At 44.3% G+C, this 26,623-nt stretch overlaps 1 protein-coding gene across 1 annotated transcript in view; it reads right to left on the minus strand.

Moving 5' to 3' along the window:
- rassf3 (Ras association domain family member 3) overlaps nucleotides 1-26,623 on the minus strand; it is a 52,984-nt gene that overhangs the window by 17,894 nt on the left and 8,467 nt on the right. The window contains exon 2 of the mRNA XM_060049591.1: nucleotides 22,464-22,588. Coding sequence (XP_059905574.1) covers nucleotides 22,464-22,588 — 125 coding nt within the window. The remainder of the gene's footprint in view (nucleotides 1-22,463; nucleotides 22,589-26,623) is intronic.

Here is a 26,623-nt window from a genome sequence, read left to right on the forward strand (position 1 = left end):
GTGCGCCCAATGACAACAATGATGTCATCTAGTCCTTTCTGCCGACTCACCTCATGTACAATGGTATAATCCCAAACAAGTTCTGAAAAAGCACACACACCAGCACACACAACCACCACACCGCAGAAGGTTTGAACGAATGTGAGGATAATGTTGACCACAGCAAACTGGCCACTACAAAGACATGACTGGAAACCCTGAATACCTTAGAAATCCCATCAAAACCACCCGACTGGTCTATATGTATATATACATATAGACCAGTCGGGTGGTTTTGTTACATACATGTATGTAAGGGCATGGGTAGGTTGTTAGTAGCAAAGGAAGTGAAAGTGACACTACCTTAGGGATTGGCTAAACAATGCGTTTTTAACGGAGAGCTGTGTGAATAAGGCCACTCTATTAGATGCACGTGAAATGCAATCATGACCGTGTATTGCTTTAGGATTCTAAACTTGTAACAATGCGTGTGACTACAGAATCTGATTTCTGTATATTTGGTTTGTGATACGAAGAGTCCAGAATGAATGAGAAAGAATGAAAAGAACGATCGGAGGAGATCAGATTGACTACAAACCAGTGCCAGATGGGCATCGCGGCCTGGTAAGCTTGCACCCAACATACCCGGGAAAGGAGGGTGAGCCAAGGGTGTGTCTCATTATGGCCCCCCTCACGGGCCCTCCACTCTGGGCGGTTCGAGGACTGGTCTGGTTGGTGCTGGAGCTCAGATGAGTCGATAGTATAGAAGTGCGCTTCCTGGAACCGAATGCATAATGGCTCCCGGGGTTTGGCGCTTCGGTTGGACGGTTTGTTTTGAGCGTGATTCAATATTGGGATGTTCGCAGGCTCTTAAGTCAAGAGGCTGTTGTTTACTAGGTTGGGGAAAACAAATCTTGCATGAAGAAGACGAAGAACAGCTTGGTGCGGCTTTATAAAGGCATCAAGATATTTTCACCGAAAAAAAGAAAGAAAGAAAGAGGAAAACCATCAGAGTTGATTGTTCCCCAACGAGAAGAGGCAAGTATAGATCTATGAAACATGATCCCAAGGTGAGCTGTACTCATCTCCCATCTGGTGCCCTTTGACCTTGGCAATATGATGCAACAGGTGGCAAATCTCACACAGGAAGAGGCTGTCAGTGTCAGGAATCCAGGACAGACAAACAGCGACAGAGAGCGCTGGCAAGGCACTTGTCCACCTGTTCAGAATCTGCATGTGGAAGCTACCACTGTGATAAATAGGAGTCGTTTGGTCTGTGCAGGGAAGCTCATGGCGGCAAGTGTGACTCCAGCAGCAGTCCATTAGCCCTATTAGCGCCATTAGCCTACAGGAACATAATGCACTCTCTCTGCCTCATCTTGCACTCTTCCCTTCCCAAGCACGACTGAGTAACAACAACCAGGAGAACGTGTGCTCACTTTATGGCACACCTACGCAAAGACCTCATATTCTCCGTGACGTAGGTGTTTCGCTTCAAAAAGGTGGATTTATTACCAGGTCTAGTGCATGTGTGTGTGTGTCTGGTCCATGTGAGGAACACTTATTTTGGAAGAGATAGGCAGGGCCTCACAGTTCCAAATGAATACAAGAACTCAAGCCGTGACATCAGTCAGAGCAGTGGGAAGTCAAGGGGAAAGAGCGAGAGGAACTCTTACAAACAGCAGAGCCAGAGAAGGCGTCGTAAATACAATGGAAACATTGAAACTTCACCCCGACATCAACCAACGCTGAAGCAAAGGTTCAGGTTGAGTCTTGTGAAACGCATACAATAAGGCACTAACTGCTTCTTCCGTTCTGCTCACCTCTCTTGACAGACTGCCCGTCGCCTTCATTTCACTTCAGTAAACATTCATAATCTCTCTTTGTGTTTATTGTTTGCTAGAAACAGTGGACCCTTGCACCAACAATGCAAAAACCTAGCCGGCAGGTTCATTTGGCAGAGTTTACATATCAGCTAGACAGATAACAATGCGTGCAGGCTGCCAAACAGCAAGGTGGTTTCCGTTTGGAAACATTAGTCCTGCTTCTGCTTTGAGACTTTGAAGCTGTTCTTGAGAAACAATAATTGTTACCTAGCCCTACTGGACTGGACTGACCGGCTCGGGCAACACACGTAAGAGAAATTCCACAAGCCTCACCTCTCAGTTAGCCGTGGGGGGAGCTAATTCACAGTCAAAAGGAAAGGAAACAAGGCCACACACACACACTCTCTCCCCATCCCTCCTTCTCGGTTTACAGGTCGGTTTGGCAGTGTTGTGAGTCTAAACAGAAGAAAGGTTGACTGGGAATACTTCAAACACACCCAAAACTCATATGATGGTCACACACACACGCACCTGAATGCCAGAGCTATTCCTGACAACAAGCTACATTGAGGCGCACCCGGAATTTTCACTCATATTGTGTGTGGCTTGTGTCTGAGATTCAAGATAGCATACAAGCGTGTTGACATTGTGGAGATTGGCGCCTGCCAGTCTGATAAATGGAAGCAAGTTAAATCCTTCTTTAGCCAATTGTACCGTATCGCACCGCTCCTCGTTCACCTATTGAACCGTACTTAGTTACTTAGTACTTAGGGGTAAAAGTATGCTTTAGAAACTAACAGGAGAGGAGTAACGTCAAAACTCAAACGTCAAAGATACGAAAGAGTTGTTTACAAATGGACGACATGGTGGCAAATCTCCCGCAGAATCCGAAGTCCAGGGTCAAGTGTAGTGTATTTATATAGACCCCTAATTAGAGGTAGTCTTCAGCAGCCTATCGTTAGACCCCGCCTTAACTTCTGCAGCCCTGTGAAGACGTCCTGAAAGAAGGACTATCTGGAGGTGGCCTAGATAACAAGGTTGTTTTTATTCAGAAAATAAAAGAATGACGACATAAGCGTGTCTATTCAACGGAGGATCATATATTAACTATGGCTTTGGATGTGGTTGGGTCAGGTCTTGTGGTGGCCAGCACTTTGATCAAAGTACAATATAAACAAGCATAAAAAAAACATTTCCAAACGTTTAGAATTAGGTATGGGGATAGGTGTAAAAAAACTAAGAAAAAAGCTTAATTCTCAGTCTCATTTGTCAAAAGCGGTCAGAAGTTCAGCGTCTGACAGAACCGGACACCGAAGTGAGAAGAGTCAGGAACCAAAACACAATGGAAGAGTGAGAGCAACCAGGACATGTAGGGGGGTGAGTCAGGGGGAGAGAGGGAGGAATAGCAGGAGGAATACGACAGAAAGGGGAAGGAAATGGAGGAAGAGAAAGAGGCCGAGAATGAGAATGAGGATATGAGTGGGGTTTGGACAAGAGATAGGCCGACTTATTTAGAAGCAGAAGAGCTTAACTTTGAATAGCTGCGCTGCCAAGGGACAGTACCGGAAAGTAACAGACAAATCTCTGCTGCTGCAGAAGCACCGATAATATAACGCAACTGATGCACAGGGAAGGCTGATGCAGCAAAGAGAGGGGTTTTACAGGAGGTTAGTTTGAGGCCCTAGGCCTAAAAAAAAAAAAAGTTTGGTTCCTGTTGGTTGTCAGTTGAGGTCATGGGTAGGTAGGGAATTTATTTTATTTTTTTATTTTATTTTTTCCAGCGGCAGCGAATGATAGGTAGGTTGTTTTCATTTAAAAACGAGAAAATTCTATTCATCCTTGTATAGAATGAAGAGGAGCTGTAACAAAAACGTAATTATAGTTTGCATAAAAAACAAAACTATATATATTTTTTATTTTATTTTTATTTTTAAAGCTCATAAAATAATTTGGGTCGCACATAAATTGACAGGGTCGGTCGGAAACCGGAACTAAACAAAAAAATTGTTTAGGCCCTAGGGTGCTGCTACCCTGGTGTAAGCATCCTCGGTATACTGGTAGGTGATGTCATATATTAGCCTACTCAGAGTTGAGAGAATGAGAGGGAGAAAAATGCACAGGGTCATTGATGTTATCTTTTGTAAAATAATGGGCACACGTGTTATGGAGAATTTGTGGTTCCATAAATGTGACAACCACGGGTTGGGACATGTCGACATGTTGCGGTCGGATCTGACAGTTTATCTTATGGATGATCAGGCCACCGGAATTCACGGGAATTTCCTTAGAGTGCCTGCAGCAGTTTGACAGTACTTGATAGTGTCTTATACAGAACTGTATTGTGTGTCTTGTCCATCTTTTTCCCCTGCTATACTCTCCGACCTCCACTCATCTTTCAGCCCATCTGCCCAGCCCCACGTCCCATCCCGTCCCGCGTCTATCTTCACTTCTGTTATCAGTGGGTTATCATTTGTGTAACAAAGGCAACCCTGTGTTGTGTTGTGTTGTGTCGTGAAAAGGTATCACACATCAACTGCTGGTGTTATAAACTGTTCTGGAATGACTGACTGGGGAGTTTTGCGTAAACTGTGCAAGATGATCGCTTTTGTTTCTTTCTTTGCTATAAAACAGAAACCAAATTAGCAACGTGAAATAGCAATACAGTTAGAAGGTTAAAAATGCAGCCAATGTGATTCAACGGAAGGCAAATCTAGACGATGCTTAAAACGTGACCCCACCAGGGAAGACAAACCGTCCAAGTATCCGTCAGGACATGGATTATAAATGAATATACAAAATGAAACGACAAAACTCCTTCCAAGACGTTTGCTGAAGCTGAGTGGAGTGTGCAGATGGTTGCTAGATTTAGCAGCCCTCTGCTTGGGGAACTGGAGGCATGCCCCATCTGCCTCTCCCTTTCATCAGCTGGTGATATCAGCCAAGGGCGCTGTCTCACGTGCCTCTCAACACAGACTTGCATTACATTGTGTTTGCTGAGGGAGCCGTTGGCCCTCCACAACGGGCTCTCGTTTCAGTTTGGCAGAACGATGCAACTTTTTTTTCGTCTAACCGTAAAATTCTACTCTTTAACACTTAAAACACGAAAACTCAATTTACTGAGAGAGTGGTCTTTGGTCGGGTTTAGGGTTCTCTTAAGGTGAATAATCTAATTTTTTAAGGGTCCAACCTGAGAAATGTGTGGTTAGCGAATCAGACGATTATTGTTTCTTTGAGGAAAGTGACATCCCCATGGCACCAATCCGAGCTAATTAAAAAACAGCCATTGACAAAGTTTGTTTTACTTGTGGAGTTTTGATCCATAAGTGTTCCTGCAGCCACTCAAAATAATTCATAACGCTAGCTGGCCGGCTAAACTGAAGCGTTTGTTACCAGAATGGCCACCATGTAAATAAGGCCCAAAGAGCGACCTTCAACACTATCAACAGGTGGGCTGATAACAGCGTCCATGTGTTTCCACAGTGGTGCAGCTTTAGATGTACAGTAGGGGCATGGCCACGTGTAAGCCCCACCCTTCTCTACAGAGCCCTTCAATTAGGTCTTATTTCTGCTAAAAGGTAGCGTAGTGTGTTGCTTTAAACCCCCAGACAAATTGTGGCTAACAAATTCGATTTGGTATGGGGGCCTGCAGGGCAAAATTAGATTATCCGTTGCCAAGAACAGGACAGGTTTGAAGAGTATAAATCTCAAAGTAGGCGGTTTGTAAAACATTGAAACTAACTAGTATTAGTAGTTATTAGTAGCCTTTTTGTTATTGGAATATAATTCGCAAGATGATGCCAGCCACAAGCTTAATAAATCAAACCTGGGACAGCACCACTTGTAAGAGTGGCACAGTATCCGTTACCTATGGTTAGTGACACCCCCTGGCCGACATCGGTTTGAGTCAATAACAAAACCTGCACCAGTGATGACTGATCAACGATTCACTAGAGATTGCGCCCTCCCTACCCTATGATCTTAGTATCTGGTTGCTATTTTTTTTTAAGTTCTTGCAAAGCTGTGCCATTCAAGACAATGCTCGGAGGCGGATGACTGGCTTTATGCGAGCGGTTTGGCTCCCGTTTCCCGCAAAGCGTAGGCTGGGTCACGCCTCAGTGGACCCGGCGCCCACAGCACCAGTCAAGCCAGGGAGGGCAGTGAGCTGCCAACACCGACCCAGGAAGGCCCAGCTGAGAGCTGTCCAGAGGCTGGCAGACACTGCAGCGTCTGAGTGTCTGATGAATATGGTCTGAATTGAATTTGAGCGGCGATGGCTGGGCGACTCTGTCTGGGCCTGGGGGGGGTTGGCGTGGGGGTGGTAGTTGTAGTGGATGGGATTACTACTTGGAGAAGCTCACATGAAGAGAGACAGAGAGGCACTGGTGAGTGTGACATTTCCCCTCTACAGTAAAACCATTCACATACAAATGTGATTGACGGACCAGGGTAGGAATGTGTGTGAGTGTGAGCGTGGTTGTTTGTGTGTAAATCAGCTTTTTCCCCAGCTCGTTTCCCTGCCTATAGTAATATAAGGGAACCACACCTCTCCACTAATTGTATACCTTGCCTCTCCCCCCTCTCATAAAATCGGTATAAATCACCATTAGGAAGGCCGAGTGCTGTTCTATGGGAAACCAACATTCTGACCCATCAGCTATTCTGGGGCACCGACCCTTGGGCCAAGGCACGCAACACTATAGACCAGCTCTTTGTGTACTTATGTGCACGTGCAAACAAACACACAGCCATACATGCAGTAAAGTGCGCACACACATGCATAATGAACGAGGACCTTAGTCAAGGGCATTTTATGAAAATGTGAAGGGTCACCATGCTGAATCTGCAAGTAATGGATCTCTCTTTCTCACTCACTCGGGCAGACAAGAAGAATGGTGCACTTCTCCAAGTTTGGATCTTAAGTGAGTGGAACAAACCAGCTGTTCTCTACTGTGAGAGTTAATAGTGTGTGTGTGTGTGTGTGTGTGTGTGTGTGTGTGTGTGTGTGTCATAGAATAATGTTGGACTTTTGTAATAGGCCGACAGCGTAGCACGTTTCGTTTTGTGCAAATGAGTAGGTGTGAGAGACACAGCGAGAGAGGACAGTTGGCTGACTTTTTCTGAATTAAGTCAAGGATATGAAGGCGACCTAGTTTTTTTTTTTTTTCCCTACACCTGTTAGAGCTGAATGTCTGGGATTTAGAGAAAATCCATTTGAGCCAGACTTAATTTCTGTCTGCAGTTAGGGACGGGAGAATCACTCATAAACAAAAGTAGGCTAGATGGCTATAAGTCTTATATGAAACTGTTTGTCTAATGAATTTAAATTGCGGTTACCCGTTTCAAAAATAAACAACCAGTCATGACAAAAAGCGGTAAGACACACCCAGCATGGTGCCTGCTTAACTGGTACAATGACATGTTATCACGTTCTCGTGACAGACAATGGGATTAAGGCGTCTTTGTTTTAATGCAAATGGTGTCTGTTCAAAGGGTTTTGTGAAACTTGTGCGTTGTCACAATATAAACAGGTTGGGAGGTTCATTGTTTTACAAAAGGTATTAAAAATAAAATAAAAAAAAGAGCAAATAATGTTTGCTCTGCAGAGTCCGCTGCAGAGCAAACATTAGTCTTTTAAATTACCTTGCTCTCTGTGGGTTTCCCTGAGGGTTTCTTGAAAAAAGAGGTTCTGGCGGTGAAAAAATACTCTTCGGAGTCCTCTTCCAAGCTACTGTAGCCACTGCTCATCGTGCTATTCCAAGTCATGGGCGGAGAAAAGTTCTCGTTACGGCCGTAACTGCATCCAAAGTAGCTCATAAAGCGCACTGATACGAAGTTCGGCGGGGTCTCTGCCACATATATCCGCAAGAGAGCAGAGCCGATATGTGGTTGAAGTTGTGGGACACAAAGAGCGGTATTCGCTTAGCAATCTACGGTTTCCTTAGAAAGCGGCTTCGCCGGCTGTCCTCTCTGGTCGCTTCTTCCTTCTCCGCTCCCTCGACTAGACCGACCCCTCGAACTCCACCGTGACCCCCGCAGGTCCTCAGAATCGAAACGAAACACTTACCCTGGTCAACTAAGTATTGATGTGACTAGGTTTTTAAAGAAAAAAGAAATACACACAAACTAACTTAGCAATATAGGCTTTCCCGGAACAGGTCGTTGGTGTTAATACGGTCGAGTGTTGCCCGGACGGTGCCTGGTGGATCTCTGACAGCCAGGCAGTCAGCTTACAGGAGAGCCACTCCTACTGACAACTAACAGCAACACACAGCCAATGGGCGCAGGGCTAGGGGACTACACAGGACGTACATTAAATATGTCATAATTTATAATCGATTTGGGATGATCGTTTATGGTTGATTAACAATTTACTTTTGAATACATATCTATTCTTTTTTATATATGCACTTTCAAATGTGCAAAAGTGGACGTTTCACAGAAACGCACACAATTTAAGGCACATTTTTAGATACAAGCAATAGGCCTACGCTTAGCGGAATTATAGGACGTTACCCCTAATTAATGAGCAGCAACGTAATGCCAACTTTCGAAGCCTTTCTAATAAACAGCGAAGAAATGCCAACTTTCTAAGCTTTGCCTAATGCGACCGGCTTTTTTCATATTTATCATTAAGCACCCAGGCAAATCTAGGGAGCCAAAGCCAATAAACGGCTAGTTACTGTAACGTACACATGTCGTTGGCTTTTAATACCTACACGTTTGTTTGCTCATTCTTGTGTGTTGTTTAACTGTTTGGACTTGAATCTAACAGGGGAGGAACAAAGGTCGTTGGCAACGTCTGTTTGTGATCGTTTACATTTTGACCAGACCGTTATTTAGTGTGTGTTTGTGTGTACATGTTTGCACTTGGTCATATTTACCTTATTCTGGTTTTATTTAAATATTTTCTTTGTAAGCTTGTCAACTATTCATGATGATTTGATATCGAACGACAAATCACAATCACAATGCTTCATTTTAATCTCGCCAGAAACTGTGCAGTGATGTACTTTGTCACATTCACATTAATCAGTCTAAATTGTGTGTGTGTGTGTGTGTGTGTGTGTGTGTGTGTGTGTGTGTGTGTGTGTGTGTGTGTGTGTGTGTGTGTGTGTGTGTGTGTGTGTGTGTGTGTGTGTGTGTGTGTGTGTGTGTGTGTGTGTGTGTATACCTACAAATATATGTGAAAACCGATGTGTCGCATCAAAAGCCAGCAAATTCACCGTAACCGTTACTGTCTGCCTGTGACCCATTTCCACCAAGTTCGCTACCACAAAACCTAATGAGTAGCCTACCGTATAATGTCATCTTTGAGTAGCCTATTTGAAGAATGAATGACGTTTTCACCTTGTGAGCTCATATGACATAAATCATATGATTGACCCAAGTATGGTGAAATAATTTAATGTTCAACCGATATTCATCCAGGTTTCACCCATCTCAATGAAAGTGTCTCCCTTTGCCATGCCATGTCACCTGTGTGTGTCCTTCACTTGAGTGGCTAGCGGTGTGTGTGTGTGTGTGTGTGTGTGTGTGTGTGTGTGTGTGTGTGTGTGTGTGTGTGTGTGTGTGTGTGTGTGTGTGTGTGTGTGTGTGTGTGTGTGTGTGTGTGTGTGTGTGTGTGTGTGTGTGTGTGTGTGTGTGTGTGTGTGTGTGTGTGTGTGTGTGTGTGTGTGTGTATAGCCCCGGGCAGCGATCGCGTCAGCCACAGCGGCGGGTTATTAGGTAACTGGATGCTCTGGTAGACTGTCATCTTGGGATTCAAAAAGTACCCACAGTTGCGGAGTGACTCGGTGAGTCAACAGACCGTCCATTCATGGTCTCTCACTGGAGAGATTATAGGCCTCGGGCCCTCGGTTGTGTGTCGCTAAACAAAGCGCACACCGGGCTGCACAAACAAAGCGCACACCGGGCTGCACAAAGAGAGTCCGTTGGAATGCACGTGTTCATTCAGTTTCAACGGTAAATGCTCGATCAAGTGTTGAGTTAGTATTGACCTCACAAAATACATTGGGAAAGATAAATATGGCAACAGCAATTAAAAAACTATTAAAAAGCATGTCTCTTTAGAGACGTGGTTTGTAATTAAGTGTTTCTCTGTTCCAATGTGACAACAGCTTAATTAAAAAGCAAGTCTAGACAGAGAAAAACATTTGTAGCGTTGTATAATTGATGATAGTAAAAGATAGTGTCTATTCTTGAAAATGTAATATCCAGGCTTTGCCTTGCGATCAATCAACTGGTTTCAGAGATTTTTCTCACAGATAACCACTCACAAAAAAAACAGATTTGATTCAACCGACACAACAATTTGCAATCCAGCTATCCAGAGTTATATGATGAGGTCAAAGAAATGACAGTAAATTGTCAAAACGGAATACTTAGCCTACATTCAGGCATTGACCTCCCGATGTAGGCTACCAAAATGATAGCAGTATGCTGCTATAGCATTACCTCTCCGGATAAAAGTATTCAGCACTCGACTATAAAAATGTCGCCCAAGCTCTCCGTTTGCCCGTGTTGGAAGTGAGATCCGAGCTGAAACGAGCCAAACCAAAATGAGAGGTCTCGCTTCCATGTGGTGTGGTTTGGTTTTTTTTATCTCGGGGGCAGGGTTTGCTACAGAGGGAACCACAAGTATTTACAGGCAAAGTGAAAGACTGTGACATTTGCAGCGAGTCTATTTTTTACAACCTGGGTTTGGATGAAACAACACATTCCAGATTTGGGGCCTGATCTTTGCGCTGCGTTGACCCTCGTCATATTAAACAAAGTAGGCTACAAAAATATCCCACATTCCCAGAACTGGATAGCAGATTATTTTTAGCAGAATAAATCAGATTCAGCAGATTCAAATTAATATGATTTAACTGAATTTGCGGCAAAGTGGATTGATTCACAAGTCCCTAAGTTGAGCCAAGCAGAAGCCAGAAATCTGAAACCCAATTGTAATTACACATGTTGACCAGAGGTGGTGTTGTTCTTACAATGGGTTACTCTTTAATGTAAATAAAGTTCAGGGATATCTGGCATTGGAACATGACTAAACCGCATTTACACAGGAGAACAGGCGGGGAAAACCTGCCTCTCATTATGTTTAACAATGGCGCCATTATAAACCCTCTCTTCAAAGTAAAAGTTGGTTCGTATTACTCTCTCTCTCTCTCTCTCTCTCTCTCTCTCTCTCTCTCTCTCTCTCTCTCTCTCTCTCTCTCTCTCTCTCTCTCTCTCTCTCTACTTGCTCAAAACCTAGCTCTAAGATTGTGGTTGGACTGGACAGGAGCTTAATATATGTTTTAGGTTGCTTGTTGAGTGCTATTAAGCTCCTTCGTATATCAACCCTTCATCGGCCTGCAAATGGAAACCATTATGGGTCAGGCCTAAAGTTTTTCCCATGTACAATAAACAGTTCAAAAGCCTTTTTAATTTAAGTTCTTGACCTTTGCAGTCTATTCTGCTGCATGTACGCTACCTCATTACTGTGTGTGTGTGTGTGTGTGTGTGTGTGTGTGTGTGTGTGTGTGAATGCTAACGTCATACAGTGGCCCACCCACTCACTTATAAGTCTATAAACGCAAGAGGACCTGTTAAGTTGCATGGACAACCCAGCGGTATCCCTGCACTAAATCAGGCCTGACCTACTCCACACACAATAGAGAGAGAGAGAGAGAGAGAGAGAGAGAGAGAGAGAGAGAGAGAGAGAGAGAGAGAGAGAGAGAGAGAGAGAGAGGGAGAGGGAGAGGGAGAGAGAGAGAGAGAGAGAGAGAGAGCAAGGGAGAGAGAGAGAGAGAGAGAGAGAGAGAGAGAGAGAGAGAGAGAGAGAGAAATAGAGAGAAAGAGAGGGAGCGAGAGAGAGACCAGGGTTTGCTGGGGTTTTATTTGGAAAGGAAAGGGAAAAGGCTCTAATTTAGACCTGTTAAGAGATAGGACCAAAAATAAATGGGCCACGTCTTGGAGAGCCAAGCCACAGCCACCACTCCTCGATCGCTGGTCTGTCTAGAGGAGACCCACTGAACGTCCGCCTCTCCTCCGCACCCGGGACAACCATCCAGCGGACTCTGCAGCAGTACAACAGTTGACTTTTCCCACACACTTTCCCCAGCATCAGAATGTTATGGGAGCTAGCTTGTCACAACAGCCCTTCCTCTGTAAAACCCAGGGAAACAATAGTGCACAGGCCCCCCGCCCATACCCCCCCCCCCCCCCCCAAACACACACACACACAGACTGTGTTCTCCGGGGTCAATCCCGTCGCCAGCCACTCTGGTTCGGTGTGACACTCTGGTTCCACATTACATACATTCCACAGCCGGGGGGCATTTCTGAAATATCAATCCCCGAGGAGGCCGCACCTCCCTGGACACAGAAGCTACGGCCCGGGATGCACGTGTGATGTCCTGTCGTCAGGCCAACCAATTGGAAAATGATGTCCCCCCCACGTTGCTTTGGTGTGTAGGTTCTGTAGGAATTAACGGTGTGATGTTGATCCCACAAAACACGACTACAACTACACACTGTTTTGTATTGCCTGTATTTGGTGGCTGAAGTGCTCGGCTCCCCCGGAAGGCAGACAAAGCGTGCGTAGTGTTTAAAATACATGAACTGGTAGTTAAAAAGTTTGCCAAGCAGCATAACAGCACATTGTGGCTATTGGCCATTTTCAAAGGGAATGTAAGGCAATTTACTATTAGAAATAATAACTATGGGGGGGGGGGGGGGCTGTTTTATTGAAATAGGGTACATGAAGAGGAGTGGTATAGAGGCAGGTCCTAGTTAGCAGCCTATGCTAGCTGGAATGCACTTTCGGAAGTTAGGTGATGGGAGAGGGAGAAAGGGCTCGGCCGCTGGCCTAGTCTCGGTTACGCATTGTACACATTCCAACACATAATCCCCAGGGTCCTGGTGGGGACAGGGCCCGAGAGGGAATGCAGTCACCATGGAGGGATTATTAAACAGAGATTGTTATTGATTTATTTGAAATGGATAATTGTGGGATGGTATTGAGTGAGGGGTTATTTCGACAATGCATTCAATTCCTTCCGACCCATTCACTGCCTGATCAAACTGGAGACACTCACTTCGCCCTGAATCACTAAACCAAATGAATCAATTGAATGTAATTGAGCAAAACCGAAGTGCTTATTGATTCACCGAAGACTCACACACAATGCTCTTAGCACATCGAGGTTCTTTCAATGTTGATGTTAAGACCGCACCTCTACGTCTACGCTAGTCATAATTAATCATTGGGCCTTCCTGTTCCTAAGTGTGTGTGTGGAGGGTTGCGTGTGTGTGTGTGTGGGGGGGTGTGCGTGTGTGTAAGGGGCTTTTCCACAGAAGCAGTAGACGATGATACACGTGTTGCAGTGGCTAGGTTGTAAGGTTCTGGTTTCAGACTTGTAATCTGAAGGATCTTGGATCAAGCATCCTAACCCCAAAGTGCTCCTTGGTGACTCCTTGTATCTGAAGTCACTGCAAATCATTTTGGATAGAAGCAACCGCCGAATCACTTAACAATGAATGGTAAAACAGCACAATCACTGAGAGAGGGACAGAGATAGTGGTCAGGGTGGGGCAGGGAGTTTAATGGACAGAGGGAGGGGGGGGGGGGATCAAAGGTCAACGAACGTGTCACATTTATTACAAAATAATCTGCCAAGGTAAACATGGAGGCAAATGAGATTAACAATGAGATGTATAAATGTAGTATATTTGAGGGGATATTTACGACTGTGTTTGAATGTGCGTGGACACGTTAGGTGTGCGGACACGTTAGAGGTTCACACCTGGACAGGGGAGGACCGGCACTGTCAGGTCGTAAACATAAAGGGCAGAAGAAGAAGATAAATTGCAGGGAGGAGTGGCGAAGCCCGTTTGAAGAGGAACATTAGAAGGTGAAGAACAAACGCGAGGGGGTTCAGTGTTTGGTGTCTGGTTCCGTGGGAAATGGATATCTTCAGCCCCCCCGGCCACCACCACGTTCACACTGCAAACACACACACTCACATAGACAAGCACACACAAATAACAGACAGCACTTAAACATACTCGCACACACACATGTACTCACACATGCATATACACACACACACACACACACAGACACACACACAGACACACACACACACACACACACACACACACACACACACACACACACACACACACACACACACACACACACACCCACACACACACACACACATACCCACACACACAAAAACACACATACACAAGTCATTGAAATGTGTGCTCTCTGTTCTACAGGTTTGAGAACACACAGATTTAAGTAAGAAAGTAAACAGTCTTAGCAAATATGTGGAGAATGTCAATCGTTTGCTGGTTTGACTCTTCCTCTTCTTCCTTAGTTTTCCTTGTCAATTTAAAGTTTGTTATCAATGGCGCACTTTGGTCATTATGAGGACATTTTTAATCAGCGTTATGTTTGCAGGTCAGCATTTCTCAACATATGTTACCATAACTGGACATCTTAACATGTAAAAGCTATTCAAATAGACTAAAGGGGGCATAACGTGGATAACATTAAGGGAGGAGCCATATTAGAAAAGGTGCATTGAGGTAGACAAGAAGTAACCTGTGGTTAACAATATAGAACATACAAACTCTCCTGTATAGGAGAGGAGAGAGAGAGAGGGAGAGATAAAGACCGCCATTGGGCTGGTGCAACAGGGATAATTCAAGGCTTTTATATGTCAACAAACCTTTGCTTCTGCAGATATGATCCACAAAGAGTGTATGTTTAGATGCGTGTGTTTGTGTGTGCATGTGTGTGCGCGTATATTTGTGTGTGTGTGTGTGTGTGTGTGTGTGTGTGTGTGTGTGTGTGTGTGTGTGTGTGTGTGTGTGTGTGTGTGTGTGTGTGCGTGCGTGCGTGTGTGTGAGAGCCAAAGAGGGGAGATTGCTAAGAAAATCTTTGCAGCTCTGGCTTTCAGTAACATTAGTGTATATCAGGATTATATCTGCTTTCATATGTGAAGGCATCCACCTTTACTTCAACTCTAGAAACATCTTCAATGGGGCAAGTTTGTATACCTTACCCTGTGTTGAAAGACTTCGCCTCTTCTCCACCCCATCTCTTCCCAATCTACCCCTTTACTATAACATGACAGACTAGTCGTAAAATCCATTTGTCAGGGTTCAGAGTTTACAGTAGTGTTGACCTCATTGGGTTGCAATGTCAGAATTACACTGTAAGGGTTCACAGGCCATGAGTTGTTCTCTATTTGCCCACCTCCTGCTCGCTCTCTCTCTCTCTCTCTCTCTCTCTCTCTCTCTCTCTCTCTCTCTCTCTCTCTCTCTCTCTCTCTCTCTCTCTCTCTCTCTCTCTCTCTCTCTCTCGCTCTCTCTCTCTCTCTCTCTCTCTCTCTCCCCATCAGGCCAGTTTCAGCGAGTGTTCTCTGTTTACACATGCAGCACATTTGGTCAGCTGAAAAAAGGGAGCCTTTATGCCCAGCCATGTATGGTGCCGTGTGATTGGTTAATGTTGAACGAAGGCTTTGTGGCAGCTCTTATCTAATCAAGGCATGTGATATCTGAGGTGGAGATTGTGCAGGTGTGTTTGTGTGTATGTGGGTGCCTATGGTTGTGTGTGTGTATGTGTGTGCGTCTGTAGGTTTATCAGAGTGTGTGTGTGTGTCTGTATATGTGTGTGCGTGTAAGTTTATCTAAGTGTGTGTGTGTGTTTGCCCGAATGTGTGTGTGTGTGTGCATGTGTATAGTTTTATCTGAGTGGATTTGTGTCATTCATTATATGTGTGTGTGTGTGTGTGTAACTTTGGCTGTCTATTTGTGTGTGTGTGCGTGTGCGTGTGCGTGTGCGTGTGCGTGTGTGTGTGTGTGTGTGTGTGTGTGTGTGTGTGTGTGTGTGTGGTGACTCTTAAGCCCCTCTGCTGAGCGTGCTCCGTCCTGTCGTAGCGCCGTTATGCGAGTGAGGAGTTAATCCCCGAAGATTACAGCATTACAGGAGAAGGCTATTACTTAACCCTTTGCTTCCCCTCTGTGCGCTCTGTTTTGGGTCTCTGTCACTACAACGAGCCTTGAGCTTTTTGTGAGCTTTGGAAAACAGAAATAATCCAAAATCACTGTATGACTTTGTTTTTTATTTACAGATGAGTTAGAGTAAGAAGCAGATTGTTCGGTTGGCTGTTTGAACACCAAGCAAAAGTTATTTTTATAATTAACCTTTTGAACCGCGGTCTCCTAAAATAAACTGTTTGTAACTCTGGAGTCTACATACTGAGTTATTAGGAGCACACACACACACACATACACAAGGATACACACACGCACACACACACACAAGCACAAACATACACACACACAAGGATACGCATGCACACAAAATCACACGCGCACACACACACACACACAGACACAGACACAGACACACACAAACACACACACACACACACACACAGACACACGCACACACTTAAATTATCGCTCAAAATAGCCTAGTTAAATATGTGGATGACTTCAATATATATATACATCTTTATTGTTTTTGTTTTCCTGTTCTTTAGCTACAATCCACCACAGTTCTCTTCCTGAACACTGTGTCTGTCTGGACAGACACCAGGGTCAGCCTGCTTCCCCCTGTTCCCCTAGACACAATAGTCTTGATGATCAGAGCACAGGGTGGATGAAAGATTGCAGGGAGGAACAGAGTACAGTGCACCTGTATGGCAGGGGGAAGTCGGAGATAATGTTTGTTTACAGCAGTGGGATGTGTGATGTCAAAATCTAGATATATGGATCACACACACACACACACACACACACACACACACACACACACACACACACACACACACACACACACACACACACACACACACACACAAATGCACACATGCGCACACGCACACACAAACACACACTCATACGTACACACACTCTGGACCATACTCTTCTTCTGTGTATTACACTGTCACGCTTTCCTATACTTTAAAGATTTAGGTCTGGTCTGTTAGTGTAGACTTAATTTAGTGTAATGTACTCAAACAATTGCTGTTTTTTCTAAACAAAGGAGTGAGGTGCCTGGTTAACTTGATTGATATGAAACACACACATCATCTGAAGGAACCACATCCAGGTCTGCAATGCTTGTTTTGGGTGTGAATGGCTCTCACGCTGTATGGTGTGAGTCAGGTCGGGGCTGTGGTTAGGTGGATGGGAATGCTGTGCGTGCGATATTCAACATTTTTCTCGTGAAATACTGCAAACCATTTTGTTCTCCACGTTAATGGGCCACACTGACTTCTCTGAGATGCGTCAGCAAATGTGGCAATCTGTGTGTGTGTGTGTGTGTGTGTGTGTGTGTGTGTGTGTGTGTGTGTGTGTGTGTGTGTGTGTGTGTGTGTGTGTGTGTGTGTGTGTGCGGGGGTTTCTGTCTCAAGAAGAATAATAAGTGTTTTTGCTTCAGGGCTGTATCAGGGTGACTGGCCCCTCCAGAATAGCAGTGTGTATGTTTTCATAGGGGGTGATTTACTGACTAGGATTGGGGGTTGAGGCGAGAGGTGAGATGATTCATCTCCCTGTGTCTCCCTCCCATTATGTAACGTTTTTCTCCTATGCGTTGGCCCGGCACGGCACCTTTTAAACTGTGCGTATTTGAAAATGATGGTCAGTGTTTATGTTTGTTTGTGTGCATGTGTGTGAGTATAAGTATGTGTGTCTGTTTGTGTGTGTGTGTGTGTGTGTGTGTGTGTGTGTGTGTGTGTGTGTGTGTGTGTGTGTGTGTGTGTGTGTGTGTGTGTGTGTGTGTGTGTGTGTGTGTGTGTGTGTGCGTGAGTGCGTGCGTGTGTGTGTGTGTGCGTGTGTGCGTGTGCGAGTGGGGTGGCTGGGTTTTATTTTTTCCGTTAATACAGGAGTTCAAGCACAGACATGAAACACAGACCAGCGTGTTACGTGCTGCTCACTAGACCGACCTGATCGGACTGGTTCCCGTATGAACTTTATTGTTTCCACAAAACAGTCACACATTTCTACATTCAACCCTTTCTATGTCCCTCTCTCTCCTTCTGTGTCCCTCTCTTTCAGTCTGCACGTCCCAAACATAGTTAAATAACATGTGGTATTACAATTAAATGAATCCATTATTTTGATGTAACTGTACACAATACTATCAAGCGCTATCAAAAGGCCAGTGGCTGAAATAGTACACTTGGAAATCGTATTTCATTAACTTATTGCTGTTTCGAGTTCTTGTTTGACTGAACGACTACATTTACTGGTAACTCAAAAGAGTTGCAACTTGCAATAAAAACTTTAAAAGCCCAACAGTTGAATCATTGCCCCCTTTGTTCCGTGTTTTTAAACAATTTAAGTTTTCATCTCATTAAAAAACCCTAAGCTACCGAAGATGTTTTTTCCAAAGTGCATTTTTTATTTTTCTCTGCATTTTTACGAGCCTATTTAACGTCATCGTAACTACAAGCAAAATAAAGTATTTTTTTGGTGTTTTCTGGTCTATTATTTGATCAAGAATATATTGTATAAATGTTGCATTTTCAATTATCTTGGTTCTTTATGATCTTATTACATTTTAGGCGACACACTAACGTCAGATTTGTACTGCAATTGAATGTGATATTTGTTTATTATTTTTGAAAAGGGGAATGCTTTCAATGCATCGATTATATTACAAATACTTTACAAATCGTAACACTAGTGGATGTTGTTTTTCTCTGATGACACAAACGGGTAAAGACACAAGAGGAAGTAGTTCACCACAATACAGATTACAGTCACTGTGGCCTCAAAATCAGACAGGATTTAATACCATAGAGTTCTCTATTTTTATACAGAGTAGAGACAGAGTAAAGTTCCCTAGAAGCTGCTAAAGCAATCTTAGCAATTCTTGTTTGCATTGTCAAAAATAATATGAGTAGATGGAGAGAAAGAAAGGTCACATTAGATATGAGAAAGGGCATACGATAAAATGACATGGAAGGAAAAATAAATACAAGTATAAATAATGAATAAATAAAAAGTATAAGAAAGGTCACTTAGTGACATACAAACGGAAGATTAATTCAGATAAGTGACTGTGTATATGTGTGTGCGTTCACGCGCATACGTGCAAGAGTGAGTGTGTGCACCTGTGAGTGTGCACTTCCATTCCGATAAAATGCCATTCTTTCGGGGTGTTTGTGGCCTTGTGTGATGTGCGTAATTATCCCCTCCTTTGCTAACTTCCCCGATAGCTGTTAATGGGTGACCATAAAAACAACCAAAGAACAATCCTGTGCTCTCAAATGTTTACCTTTCTCATCGTTTACCAAACGCTGAAACACTAGTGGGTTTCACTTCCCTTCTCTAATGGCAAGCCATTTTAAGACTATGCCTGTTTAAACGGATGATAGGCATAGACAGTATCAGCTTCAGTTTCTATCTTTTTATTAAAATAATATTGGTGTTAATTAGGCTGCCATTTAGATTGAAAAGTAAGTGTCAATAATGTGTTTATATGTCCTTATGGTGTTTTATTTATTACTTTATTTAATGATTTAATTTAATTTATTCTTTCCTGGTTAAGTTTGACCTTAATAATTAATTAAGCCTTCATAAAAGAAACATAAGAAGAAGATAACTATAAGATAAGATAAGATATAAGAAGTAAACTTGGTTGCTGTTGTTTTTCTTATAATTGTTTAGTTTGTTGCTCATGGATACAATCTCTGCGATGTAAATAAACCTTAAAGACATGGTGTTGTCTGATAACTGTTGATCTTTTTCAGCAAAGGCTATTCCAAGATATGTTTAATGACCACCTGTAGGCTAGTTGCCTGGCGGTTAATCATTAGCCATAGAGAATGCACGTTAAAATTCCTCTCCTTCCATTTTGTATTTATCTTGACTGGTCCTGTTTGACCAACCACGGGAAATGGACCCTGTGACCAGTAACATAGTTTCTCTCTCTTTGCCGCTGTTTCTCTTTTTATTTTGTCATTTGCCTTTCACGTTCATAACCAAACACGAGTCAAATATAGGTTATCGCTACTGCTTTTAGAATCAACTAATTGTGTTCAAACATCACAGATGAACTTCATCAGACAAATCTGAGGTCTTTTAGGAAGGCTTTCAAACGTGTGTCACCTGGCTGATTTAGAGTCTTCATGTACTGTAGATCAAGAGGACTGTGGCTCAAAGGATGCTTGTGTTAGGCCCCAGAGAGAGAGAGAGAGAGAGAGAGAGAGAGAGAGAGAGAGAGAGAGAGAGAGAGAGAGAGAGAGAGAGATTTGTCGACGAGGACAGTTTTTGATTTGGATTAAATTCAATAAGCAAGGCATGTATCCAGCAGAAGTCTCAAAAGCATTGTAAATCAATAAAGAACATCTTTGATAAAACAAAATTAACAAAAAACATAGTTTGTTAAAATGTTTGTGATTCCTTCAAGAATCAGTCCTTAACTACACCTTTATAAGACTCACCCATAAACACCCACACACACGTGTGAAAACACACCCGACACACATACTGAAACACACACACACACACACACACACACACACACACACACACACACACACACAGTCACACAGTCACTGAGCTACCAACACAAATAGACGGAGAGTCACTGCTCGTAGTAAATGCCTCAGCCTCTGGCTGATATTGGATCACTGTTACAACTTTTCAGAGGGGTGTCACAATTCTGTCTTTTACAGGTCAGGGCACATACTGTGTTTGACGACTCATTCAACAAACCTTACCTGGAAACGGAGAATGGTGTTGGCAGCTAACATAATATAAAACTCTGTTACTGTCGTATTTTATAGCTAGTCATTGCTTTGGTACATTGTGAAACATCTTAGTAGGGAAAGCAATGTTAAAATCATTTATACCTAATATACCATGTGGAAATTAACTAGAAGTAATTATTTATCAATTCATATGACATATATTTGTATTACTAGTTCCTCTACCATGCCTACAAGTAGTATGATAAGGAAATGATATAAAAAAGCACTGCACTGTATAAGAACCAAACAAAACATTCATTGTGTTTCTCTCTCTGTCTCACCCAATGACTAAGGGATGGCCAATTGCTGCTCACACACACACACACACACACACACACACACACACACACACACACACACACACACACACACACACACACACACACACACACACACACACACACACACACACACACACACACACACACACACTCCATTGTGCTGATTCTATATAGTAACTGTTTGGATCAACTGGTTAGTGAGTGTTATTTCCGCACAATGCCGTGGTAACAATACAGAGTCTGATGAGTATCAATCTGTCTGTAAGTATAAATGGTATGTTTGAGTCGGTGTAAAGGACGGAGGTTTTAAGGTGTATTAAAGGATTAATTGCAGGCACAAACAGAAACCTTCTTTCTCATACTCTGCCATGTTCAGGCCCTCCCTCACACACACACACACACACACACACACACACACACACACAACAACATACAGTACAAGCACAGAAACCTCAACACAAGTAAGAACACACACACACACACACACACACACACACACACACACACACACACACACACACACACACACACACACACACACACACACACACACACACACACACACACACACACACATACAAAGAGTTTTGACAGGTTGTGCAAGAAAAATATAGCAAAAAGCAACAATCAAGTTATGGCTGGTAAATCAGGAAAGGTGTGGACTCAACACCCACAAACACACCCTCACACTCACACATACATACACACACCCCAAGACACACACAGAGAAGCTCATACATCAGTATCTCCCACCCCAACACAGATGGGAGGCAGGGTGTGGTTGCTATTAAAGTAATGTACGGCTGAATGATGGTGCTGACTGTTGTTATTCACAGGGCGCTGATCACATACACACACCAGCATCACAACTTTCTTCTAGCCATCACACACACACACACAATCACACACACACACACACACACACGCACACACACACACACACGCACACACACACACACACACACAAACTATTTATCTACCTGTCTATATGACACACACACACACACACACATACATGCACGTGCACTCACACACATAAACCCCACACCACACAAACAAGCTGACACTTAGTCGTTATCCTGATCTATAACTATTTATCTACCTGTCTATATGATGTCTGCCTGCCTGCCTGTCTGCCTGCCTCTCATATATGCAGTGATAGAGTCCAGATCTGTCAACATTATCGTTTGATTATAGTTGCCATTTCTTATAAACCATGCATCTTATAAACCAAGTTTGTAGATCCAAAAAAATCCCTTGTTCGTCTGGCAAGACCTCCATTGACCATTGATTTATCAATGTAGCTAATAGTCTCTCTATCTCGCTTTCCCTCCGCTCTCTCCGGTTGTTGATTTCTCCTGTTTGAAGACAGCGCCCTTTAGTGGTCATCTTGTAGTACCACACACCTTTTTTATGATCAGGAACATAAACATACACACATAAACACACCCACACACATAAACCACACACACACACACACACACACACACACACACACACACACACACACACACACACACCACACACACACACACACACACACACACACACACTCACACACACACACACACACACACACACACACACAGAGGTATCTTTAGCTTTGTACTCACAGTCAGCTGTGTGTTGTTATTGAGCTGGTCTTGGTTGAGGGGGGTCTCTGCGGTGGAGCCATGCCCGGGCTGGCAGTCTAGCACCACCCGGTGTTGACACTGAGAGTGACACGTGTATTTACAACCTGGGAAAAATACAAACAATAAAAACTTTATTAGGAAAGTACCTTGAAGTAGATCTTTATTCACATGCACTCTAAAAGCCAGAACCTATCAACAATAGATGCATCGCAGCAGGAAAGGTTAATAAGAGAACAGAGGAGGAATACAAGATGGCCAAACGTGAGCTGTTGGTTGGTGGAGGTCAATGCTAGGATGAAATCCCATGCAAATTATATTTACTGTATTCACTGCACCTTCTAGGGTAAGGGAGGGGAGGAGAGGACAGGAAGTGAAATGACAAGACAGGAGAGGACAGAAGAGAATGGATAACAATAAAAAGGAAGAGAAAGTGGGGATTAGAGGGGAGGCTGAGAGAACAGGAGGTGAAAGGAGAGAACAGGAGACGAGCAGAGAGGACAGAAGAGTCGAGAAGAGGTAAGGTGAGGAGCAGGTGAAATACGCTGTGATCTTGCATGGAGATGGAGCCTGTGCCTTTCAGTACGTAAAGGCAAATGAGGCCTGGATGTCGGGTGCCATGCCCCACCTCTTCCAGGCTGCGTGCTAACACTGTGGGGAATAGTAAATCCCTTCCTGCAAATACTAGACTTAGGAAAATACGAAACATGGCTAGGCAAATTCTGCTGCGACACGTCCGCCAGTCAGAGCCAGCGTGGCTCTTCCATTCATCATCCGGTTTTTACTCTTTAGAGTCAAACAGTTGAGCGAACAAATGACTCCAATCCATTCTCTGGTTCAACAAAACCAAAAACCATCACATTGGGTCGATGGAAGTCAGCTCAAAACCTTTCCAACATTAATGAATCACTCACACTCCGAGGGTAAGGCGACGGCATGTTTCACACCATCAGCTGGAAACAGCACAACGCTTAATGCTGGTCTGATCAGCAGAAGGAATACCCAGGTTAGAACACACACACACACTCCCTCAGGGGGGTCCATTCCTCCTCTCGCAGAGCACTTCCACTATACTTCCTTTACTTCCTACTTTCTCTCTCTCTAGATCTCTCTTTCTCTTTCTGCCTCATTCTTTCTCTCTCATTACATGCTGGACAGGATCCAGCTATACACTTAGCCTCTGGTTGGAAACTATACATTGGAGAGAGAGAGAGAGAGAGAGAGAGAGAGAGAGAGAGAGAGAGAGAGAGAGAGAGAGAGAGAGAGAGAGAGAGAGAGAGAGAGAGAGAGAGAGAGAGAGAGAGAGAGAGAGATGTAGCTGTAGAGCGAGAGATATAAAAAGAGCGACAGAGAGAGATATAGAGAGAAAGAGAGAGGAGGAAGTATATTCTCTGGCCTCATTGTCCGCCTGTGAAACCAAGCCAATGTTTACTTTGAAAGAGGAGAGAAGAGAGAACGCAACAGGACCATTATTTTATCAGCATACAAAGACTGCTTTGTGTCGCTCTACCTGCGATGTATGTACGTGCGTCCGTGCACGTCTGTTTGTTTGTGAGGGGGATGATGTGTGGATGCAGTGTTTTTGTTTGTGCGTGCGTGGATGCTGTGCTGTGTGTGCGTTGGTGTTTCTGTGTATGTCGGTGTGTATGTGTGGCGTGATGGTGTGTACGTCCGTGCGTCTGTGCATGGACGATGTGTTGTATGTGCATCGGTGTGTGTGTGTGTGTTTGTCTGTGTGCGGGTGGTTGGACAGTGTGCGCATGAGATGGTGTGTGTGTGTGTTTTTTGTATGTTTGGTACGTGTTTCTTTTTGGTGTTTACGCAGATGGTTTGATGGTGCCCGTGTATGTGTATGTGTATGTGTGTGTGTGTGTGTGTGTGTGTGTGTGTGTGTGTGTGTGTGTGTGTGTGTGTGTGTGTGTGTGTGTGTGTGCGTGCGTGCGTGCGTGCGTGCGTGCGTGCGTGCGTGCGTGCGTGCGTGCGTGCGTGCGTGCGTGCGTGCGTGCGTGCGTGCGTGTGTGTGTGTGCGCGTGTGTGCGTGCGTGCGTGCGTGTGCGTATCTTTAGTCTTACCTGGATTGTTCTTTTTCATGTGCTGCCCGAATTTACCGACAGTTTGCACATGGCTGCTCCCATATCCCATCTTCTTACCGCTCAAATGTCTCTCTCTCTGTCTGTCTCTCTGCTGGTCTATCTGTCTCACTGTCTGCCAGCTGGACAGGACGCAGAGACTTAAAGTGATATGAACTAGGAGCCAGAACTCATCCTGCTGCTACATACATCCTATACTCCCCTATAGTCTCTCTAACTCTCTCTCCCTCTCTCTCCTCCCACACTCCAAGCCGCTCGCTCGAGGAACGCGACAGACGGATTACCTCAAGTTTCTTACTTTTGGTTTTGTTTAGTCTCTCCCTGTCTGTCTTGTGGGTCTGTTCTTGTATCTCCCTGCAGCTCAACTGACGGCACCGGCTGTCAGGGCTTGTTCTCTTGTCATCGCACCACCCCCCACCACCACCCCCCCACCACCACCACCACCACCCCCACCACCAGCACACAACTCCATCCCCCCACCTCCCCCAGTGCTGGTCGGCTGTGCTGAGTGGCTTATTTGCCAGTCAAATGGAGGCCCCTGTGACGCAGATGATGGACCGCAGGACAGGGAGAGAGACAGAGAGAGAGAGAGAGAGAGAGAGAGAGAGAGAGAGGGGAGAGAGAGAGAGAGAGAGAGAGAGAGAGAGAGAGAGAGAGAGAGAGAGGGAGAAGCCTGCTGACTCAAATATTCACATTCATTCTCTCGCCCTTCTCCATCTATCTGTGGGTGGGAGTTTGTGTTATTGTGTGTGCGTGTGTGTGTGTATAGCCGGCTGGACCAGTCAATTACATTGTTTTGACTTTGAATCAACTCATTGTCATTGTTTGCCTATATTCATCAAAACGTGACGATAGGATCTACACCATATACTGTATACGTACGGAGAGAGAATGAGATATAGGGAAACATATTATATTATATACGCTCTATGATATACAGTGTATATCATATATTATATATATATATTGCTATAATGCAGGGTTATAGCAAACACAAACATAGTGCCTTATATTACATAAATATAAGGCACTATGTTTGATGTTTGCTATGTGCGCCGCCCACAAAGGAGTGTCAGGATGAACCAAATCCATCCGTCTGTCCCCTTTCCTGTCCTCTAACTCTCATCCCCTCGGCGTCTATCTCTCCATCTCTCTCTCCATCAGCCCCGGCCGTCCCCTCCCCTAACCCCCGGGACAAACAACCCCAGCCGGCGATAGAGGAAGCATGACTCTTCAGAATATGGCCATCCACCCGTCCATCATCCCTCCATTCATCCAGCCAACGTTCCACAGTCCACCCCCCCGGGACGTCCCTCAAATCGTCCCTCCATCGTCCCTCCATCGTCCCTCCATCGTCCATCCATCCAACCATCTCTTCGTCGTTCATCCATCCCACAGATGTTTCATTCAGCTCTCATTCATCCATTCATTCATCCATTATCCATTCATTGATCTATAATCAATGCATCCATCCACCAATCAGTCCATCAGCCTATATCCATCATTCAGCCAGCCACATGTTCATCCGTCCATAACTTCATTAACTTGTCCTATATTCAACATCCATACCAAAGTCGACATAATAACTCCCCCTTCCATCTCCCCAAAAAACAAGCTGTCTCAATCAGCAAAACAGTCTCAATCAGCTGTGTCACACATTGCAACTACAGGCATTAATATATATGATATGAAGCCACCCTTAAATTCCTGACGGACAATTATTAGGTTAAAAGGATTCCTCCTCATGGGAAACGGGATCCATGTAAACTAGATGAAGACTCTGTCGAGTCTGGAGGGGGAAAGGAGACAGAGTGGTGAGCGAAGGACACAGGAGAGCTAAAAGGCAAAGTGAGTGCTCTCTCTCTCTCTCTCTCTCTCTCTCTCTCTCTCTCTCTCTCTCTCTCTCTCTCTCTCTCTCTCTCTCTCTCTCTCTCTCTCTCTCTCTCTCTCTCTCTCTCTCTCTCTCTCTCTCTCTCTCTCTCTCTCTCTCTCTCTCTCTCTCTCTCCTGGCTGCCACTGCTACTGTTATGTGTTCTAAATGATGAAAGCCAT

This window comes from Gadus macrocephalus, chromosome 4 (genome assembly GCF_031168955.1).
Source record: "Gadus macrocephalus chromosome 4, ASM3116895v1".
NCBI lineage: Eukaryota > Metazoa > Chordata > Actinopteri > Gadiformes > Gadidae > Gadus > Gadus macrocephalus.